This window comes from Dendrobates tinctorius, unplaced genomic scaffold, assembly GCF_039654945.1.
Source record: "Dendrobates tinctorius isolate UK_male_01 unplaced genomic scaffold, ASM3965494v1 ptg000005l, whole genome shotgun sequence".
Taxonomy (NCBI): domain Eukaryota; kingdom Metazoa; phylum Chordata; class Amphibia; order Anura; family Dendrobatidae; genus Dendrobates; species Dendrobates tinctorius.
Genome location: NW_027361673.1, coordinates 17,338,844 through 17,346,365, shown reverse-complemented (window position 1 = coordinate 17,346,365; position 7,522 = coordinate 17,338,844). Strand labels below are relative to the sequence as shown.

General features: G+C 49.6%; 1 protein-coding gene across 1 annotated transcript; it reads right to left on the bottom strand.

Moving 5' to 3' along the window:
• Positions 1–1,000: 1,000 nt before the first annotated feature.
• LOC141084093 (fragile X messenger ribonucleoprotein 1 homolog) lies at positions 1,001–3,187 on the bottom strand. Its single transcript, XM_073568527.1, has 2 exons — positions 1,334–3,187; positions 1,001–1,118 (listed from the first exon to the last, which is right to left on the bottom strand). The coding sequence occupies exons 1-2, from the start codon at positions 2,718–2,720 to the stop codon at positions 1,069–1,071; spliced, it is 1,437 nt and encodes a 478-aa protein (XP_073424628.1). The 5' UTR covers positions 2,721–3,187; the 3' UTR covers positions 1,001–1,068.
• Positions 3,188–7,522: the final 4,335 nt, after the last annotated feature.

The following is a 7,522-nucleotide window of genomic DNA, read 5'->3' as shown; positions in this document are numbered from 1 at the left end:
AAATTTCACCTCACAACATAGCAATGACGTCCGGCCATCAGTATTCTCTTCTCCTGAGGTAATGTCTTTCTCCGGTACCGTTCATTCCAGTGTGGGTGGGCGTTTCAGATGCTATGTTTTAGGGGTGGACATTGTGCCCCATTCATTTGGGATGTCTCACTACCAGTTTACTCTTTTTTAAGATAATTCATGTTTGTGAATTGGTCACATTTGTGGCTAATTATAACCAGCACCCATATGTACTGGTAGCATGTCGCTCATTAATCCCCTTTACTATACCGGAGAGTCTACCAGGTGTAAGGATTCGGACTCGCTTAGGTGCGGCGGGAGTCAAACATGAGGCACGTTCCTTTAAAATTTCACAGGGTTTATTACTCCATAAACCAGAGACAGCACATAAACAGTCCTTAGCTGGGCTGTGTTCCCTCAGGTCCTGTGCACACAGGTCAGGGCAATGTCCAGAGCAGTGCTCTATCTGCAGCCGCAGACACAGGAAGGCTTCTCCTTCCTTGGAACACAGACCACTCTCTGTAGTGTCGCACCTGGACACATGGAAGTCTGTCCACACTCTGCCAGACTTCCTCAGTCTCCCTCACATGTGCCAAACACCTTAATTACATAGCCCTGTAACCACACCCATAGGTGAGGTATGGACCACATGAGCTGGTCACATGGTCAGGACTTCACCACAGGTCCTGAACATACACATCTTCAGGCAAAACGGAGTACATTCCGCACCCAGTGCACTAAATGACATCTTTAGTGCTCATGTACACTATAGGCAAAATACTCCGGGTTGCATCGCAGGGAGCATCCCTCCATGTGACATATCTCCCATTAACCACGCGATCACCTGTCACACCACATATCCCCCTCCTCTGCCTAAAGCCGTGGGGCTTGGCACTTTCTATTACTCGACCAGAGATCCTTCTCGGTCGTCTCTGCCAGTCAAATCGTCTATCAAAGTCAGGCCCTGCTAGTGAACTCTTCAGTAGGCGTCCCTTATCCGACTCTGTCTTGTTCTTTGATAAAGATGGGCCCACGTCAGACCACCCGCATCCCTGGCGGTCAGTATGGTGTTGCGACTCCCTTGCCCCCATACCTCTTGTCTGGACTGACTCTTTGTCACCACGTCTTCTACAGGGTCTCCTGCCTAGGTCACTCAGCTCTGAGCTAACTGAGGCATCACTACTTCCTCTTCCATCAGGCCACCTACTGTCCTCTCTCTGCTGGCCATTTCTCCTAAGGTCTATAAGGTCCCGAGAGCAGCCCTTCCATTTATCTCTATGTACTCTCTTATCTCCATCTTTAGGACTTCCAGTCTTAAGTGAACCTCTTTGTCTTTCTATACCGCGAGTTGAAGGAGGCGGCCATCTTCTTTCCATTTCCTCCAGCTCTCTACTGATCTGCTTCCTCTCAAGTCTTAGCTGCTCTACTTCTTTCAGGTATGACACGCGATACTCCAGGAGCATCCGGATATTCCCAAGGCTCTCCATGGACCCAACAATGAGGAATGGAACCATCCCATCTTCATCCTTGTCCTGGGCTTCGTCATCAGCCGGAATCCTCACTCTCATCACGCCAGACCTGTTCACCATGTCCTGCATCACTTTCCCAAACCTTCCGATGACTTTCCTCACCAGACCTCCGGGCACTTGAATGATGTCTTCTGCAATGCCCTGCTGACTTTGAACTTTCCTCGCACACTCTAGACATCGAGCGGCTTCTTTTTTTCCCAACAGGATCATCTGCCTTGTGCGGAGGCATTGTAGATGCATATCCCTCAGGATAGTAACCCGCTTCCTTGTGACTTCCTTAGATGACAGTATGACCAGCTGCTTCGTCTCTGGTGCCCAGATCACACTACATGCTTCTATAGCCTTCCTAAAGGCCTCATGCACACCTTCCTCAGCACAGGCTTCCTGCATGTCTTCTGGTACTTCAATTACAACCTTGAAGGTCGTGGACTTGCTCTCATCCTGAACAGATGGCTCTGGGTTCCCTACGGACACTTCCCTCAAGATATCTGTCACGATTGGATGACTGTCTTGTGCAGCCCTTGGCTCACCATCTTCCTGAGATTTACAGTCTTCAGGACCCTTTTCCAAGATGGGCTTTGGCAGTTCTGCCTTGCTATCAGGCGGGCACGGCTGCTGTACGTCTTCGCCAATCCACTTCTCCCGTAGAAGACCTTTTCCTACTCCACTGAGTTCTTGCAGAACTTTATCTCGCTCCTCTGCCGGGAAGCGACGCTCATCCTCTCTCCTGAGAATCTCCTGTTGATACTTCTCTTGGGCCTCTCTGAGCACCTCCATATCTTCCAACAGGGTCTTGTTCATGGTTTTACACGCTGACAGGTGACCTCTGAGCTCAGAGACTTCCTTCTCCAGCTCATCCACTCTGTGCTCAGTCACTTGTCTCAGTGCTTTGCCTGCCAAGAGCTCGGACTCTAGGTGGTGCAACCGCTCCACCTGCGCGGAGTTGGCGACTTCCAGACTCGCCACCTTCAGACACACCCTCGCCAGCTGCTGACACATCTCTTCGCGCCCTTGCTCCAAGTCTCGTAGGTGCGCTTCTACCTGGGGCAAACTGTCATTACACTGGATTCGTGCTTCTGTCTGACAAACACTGTCTTCAGCCCTAGTGGTTGCTACTGGCAATAACATATTACAGTCACGCCTGGTACCTGTGTCACACCCCACCGCATGGGAAATGTTCATGTTGCTCTCTGTTCGGGTGTCAGGTCCACTCTTTAATTACCACACCACTATCAGTCTCTCTCTGGTACCCGTCAGGTGACATCATGTCCGTAAGTGGGGCCGACGCACTGTTCTCTCTGGTCATGTTTAACTTAGGCCTGTCAACTTTAGGAGGCGGACTTTTCACACCATTACCTCCCATACACATTATATCAACAGACACTTCTCCTTTTGTCCACCAGTCCCACAGGGCTTCTAAGTCCCGCCCTATTACCATAGTATACTGTAAGTCTGGGTCTACTGTCACTACATGGTACGTGGAACTCTCAGTCGTGTCAATGTAGAGGTATGCTGTCAAAAGTTCTTTATCGTCCCCACCAAAGCCATTCACTCTCGTCACCGTCCCAGGCGACACAGAACGTCCAGGAGTGGTTTTTAGCACAGATACCGGACTCCCAGGGTCTAACAATCCCATCACCCGTTCTCCATCCAGCCAGAAAGGGCACTGTAGTGTCGGTTCACTGACCGAACTACTCACAATCGTCTCATCTCCCAGCCCACCATCCGTCATATCACGAGACGTCAGGTCCTTAAGTTGGGCAGTTGTACTTTTTCTTCTGGTCAGTTCTACCTCTGACCTGTCCATGTCAGGAGCCATCACTATCTCAGTGTCCGCTGGCCCCACAGTCGAAGCATCTCCATCGTCCGACAAAACATCATCAAACAGAACAAAGTCCCGGCCCCTCTCCCAGGCATAGACTAAGTCCCGTGGTATCCCTCCACCTTGGCACTCACCACCCTTGGTCCCCTCAAACACTACTCTGTCTACTGCGTAGTTCACCGTGACCCCGTGTTTACAGCGAACCCTGACGTTTTTCTCCGACAGAGAGAAAGTGAGAGGAGTTCCTGTCAGAGTCACCTGATTCTCTGATTCCAGCCGACCAAAGGCTCCTTCCCGGTGCAGCATCACTGTACACATCTGTGGCCCGTCATTACTACCTGGAAAGGATATTCCACATTCTGAAAAAGACCTGCACATACACTGCGGTACTCCAGACGTACCTACTGAGTCACCCAGTGCTGTCACTTCTTCAAACTTGGCCCCTTTCTAGACCACCACCCCGCTTTGGGTTTCCACCCCCTCCCGGGACTCCACCCCATTTTGGGTTACCACCCCAATTTGGGCCACCGCCCCCTTTGGGGACTCCACCCCTTTACGGGCTACCACCCCGATTTGGGCCACCGCCCCCTTTTGGGACTCCACCCCTTTACGGGCTACCTCCCCGATTTGGGCCACCGCCCCCTTTTGGGACTCCACCCCTTTTCGGGATCTCCCCATGTCTGTCCTGCAGAACCTCTTAGGCCACAGTTCACACAGTACAGTTTTTTTTTTTCCTTCAGGCTGGTACTGGCCCTTTAAGCACGACACCACTTCTTTCTGGCACTGCCTCAGCTCCTGCCGTCGCTCACAAGCAGCTGCTGGTGTCTCTGCAGCTCCTGCTGCGTCGTCTTCGTGGACCCGCCGATCCACCGGAAGCCACTTGTTGCCCTCAAAAGGAAGAAAAAACCACAAAAGCGCGCCCATAGGGCCTTACCAGTGCAGGTATAATGGGTATAACGACATAATACAGGGTACTCACCCTTTATAGTTGTGTAAAGCCACAACTACTGTATCCGCTTAGATATATGTAATAAAGCTGCAGCAGGATGGTGTAGACAGACAGCGTCTGCTACCAATGCTCAAATAGGAGATTCCAAAAAGAAAAAACATCAGGTCCCCGCGCTGCGAGACCTTCGTGACGCCCTCACCACAGCAAGCACTTTCGGGGTTTTTTTTTTTTTTTTTTTTTTCAGAGAAACGAGGAGAAAAAAAAAAAAACACATGCACAGTCTCTCACTGACTCTGGTCAGTGCAACACGGATTCCTGTCCGTTACCTGCTGGTGTCAGCCACACAGGTTCTCGGGTACCTTTTCTCATAGGCATCCCACAAATCTCCATACAGTCATTTCCTCTGACCTCGGTCAGTATTACTCACGATTTTCCATACCGTCTGTGCTCCTGGGAATCGCTGCCCGCAGTCTGTCACCAATTGTAAGGATTCGGACTCGCTTAGGTGCGGCGGGAGTCAAACATGAGGCACGTTCCTTTAAAATTTCACAGGGTTTATTACTCCATAAACCAGAGACAGCACATAAACAGTCCTTAGCTGGGCTGTGTTCCCTCAGGTCCTGTGCACACAGGTCAGGGCAATGTCCAGAGCAGTGCTCTATCTGCAGCCGCAGACACAGGAAGGCTTCTCCTTCCTTGGAACACAGACCACTCTCTGTAGTGTCGCACCTGGACACATGGAAGTCTGTCCACACTCTGCCAGACTTCCTCAGTCTCCCTCACATGTGCCAAACACCTTAATTACATAGCCCTGTAACCACACCCATAGGTGAGGTATGGACCACATGAGCTGGTCACATGGTCAGGACTTCACCACAGGTCCTGAACATACACATCTTCAGGCAAAACGGAGTACATTCCGCACCCAGTGCACTAAATGACATCTTTAGTGCTCATGTACACTATAGGCAAAATACTCCGGGTTGCATCGCAGGGAGCATCCCTCCATGTGACATATCTCCCATTAACCACGCGATCACCTGTCACACCACACAGGATATATAGTTCTTTCAGTGATGATGGTATTTTGACCTTAATTTGCATATGTGATAATATGGCCAGGGTTAGGTCACGTGTCCTCTAGCACTGCTGCACTTTGTTTTCCTTTTTCACATGTTCCCCATTTCTCCCGTTCTGTGTATATTCCTTTATTAAAGTATCAATTCTCTTTGCTAATTTGGATCTATTGGTCGTATTTTTGTGGCTTCCACATGCTTGCGTTATATGTTATAGCGACTGATCCTCAAATTGTCCAGCATTATCAGCATCCAAAAGAGTTGAGCGAAACAGGTCGGTCAAATTCATAAGTAGCCGACTTTCGCTGAAGACGGGTTTCATGAAACAAAACCCGACCATAGCGTGAGGTCGGCCACGAGGTCGGCGACCAGAGCGCCAAAGTCGCGTTTCAAATGATGCTTCCAGCGCCCTTTTTCAGCCAATGATGGAGGACGTACACTGTGGGAAACGCGATGACATGGGCATCGCTCACCACCATCTTTTAGAAGGGCATGCAAGTGATTGGCTTTGTGTGGCGTCACAGGGCTGTAAAAGAGCGTGCACGCTGACCGCCATCTTGCTTCTGCCGATCTTAGCATTAGGGAGAGGTTGCACCTGCTGATTCTGAATAAGGGAGAGCGTTAGACAGGGAAGAAGAACAAAATAACTGCTTCTGCTGGTAGCGATTTCCACTGTACAACACAACAGTTTGTGTGCAGTGACAGGGGAGGCTATATTTTTTGTGCATCAGCTCTGTTGGTTATTAGGCTGCCTTATAAGGCTCCCTGACAGCTGCATTTCTGTTTGCACACTGCTGTGCAAACTGCTTTTTTAAAAGCAAAAAAACTTTTCTTCCTCTTTTCTGCACAGTTACCAAGCGTTCATTTTTCCACACTTTTGTGTGCAGCAGTCCTGCTTATTAGGCTGCCTACATCCATACTTGGACTGAGAGCATCATTGTCAGCCTCCTAAAATCTCTAGGGAGATTCAAATTATCCCCAATCCTATATACACACCTTGTGCCTGGTCATACACCTGCCTATTTCAGCCTGTTAAATTGAGGTGTAATCAATAGTGGGCCTGAGATAATAGATCAGCCTCCTAAAATCTCTAGGGAGCTTCCAATTCTCCCCAATACTATATACACACCTTGTACCTGGCCATACACCTGCCTATTTCAGCCTGTTAAATTGAGGTGTAATCTATAGTGGGCCTGAGATAATAGTTCAGCCTCCTAAAATCTCTAGGGAGCTTCCAATTCTCCCCAATACTATATACACATCTTGTGCCTGTGCCAACAAATTTCTTCCTCTTTTCTGAACAGTTACCAAACGTTCATTTTTCCACACTTTTGTGTGCAGCAGTCCTGCTTATTAGGCTGCCTGCGTCCATACTTGGACTGAGAGCATCATTGTCAGCCTCCTAAAATCTCTAGGGAGCTTCCAGTTCTCCCCAATACTATATACACCTTGTACCTGGTCATACACCTGCCTATTTCAGCCTGTTAAATTGAGGTGCAATCTATAGTGGGCCTGATATAATAGTTCAGCCTCCTAAAATCTCTAGGGAGATTCAAATTCTCCCCAATACTATTGTCATGATCCAGGACGGGGTTTCGCTTTGGCCCGTCCTGATCAGACTGGGGGTTAATTGTTCCGCCTCTCTCTGGCAGAGGGCAGCTATTTAATGCTCACTGGACCTAGGTCCGGTGTCAGTTATACTCCTGCCCTCGGCTGAGTTAGTTGACCTTGTGCGTATGTGCACCTTGTGCCTGATATCTTGCTTGCTTGTTTGGTTTTGATCCGGTTCTGTCCCTGTTACGAGTTCTGCCTGTCCCTCTTGTACTGCGCTACCTCTCGTGTATGACTCTCTGCTTGTGACTCGACTTCTCTCTGCTCATCCCCTTGGTACCACGTCGCCCTCTCGTGTATGACCTTTGGCTTTGTCTGACCACCCGTCTGTTTGTCCCTCCTGTGCCTCATTTGCCCGTACGGTGTGTGACTTCCATTTTGCCTGACTCTGAGTTGTTGTATGGTGTCCAGTCATCTCTGAAAGCAGGACACTAAGCCCCTCCCCCTTGCAGTCACATGACCATAGGTCCTGTGCCAGCTTCCTAACTTCAGTGTCCTCAGGTCCTGTGCATCTTTACTTTCCGGC

Coding starts and splice junctions, on each gene's coding strand:
- LOC141084093 (XM_073568527.1), bottom strand. CDS start 2,720: ATGAACATTTCCCATGCGGTGGGGTGTGACACAGGTACCAGGCGTGAC. Junction 1,119..1,333: donor CGGTATAGAAAGACAAAGAG/GTTCACTTAAGA, acceptor GGTGACAAAGAG/TCAGTCCAGACAAGAGGTAT.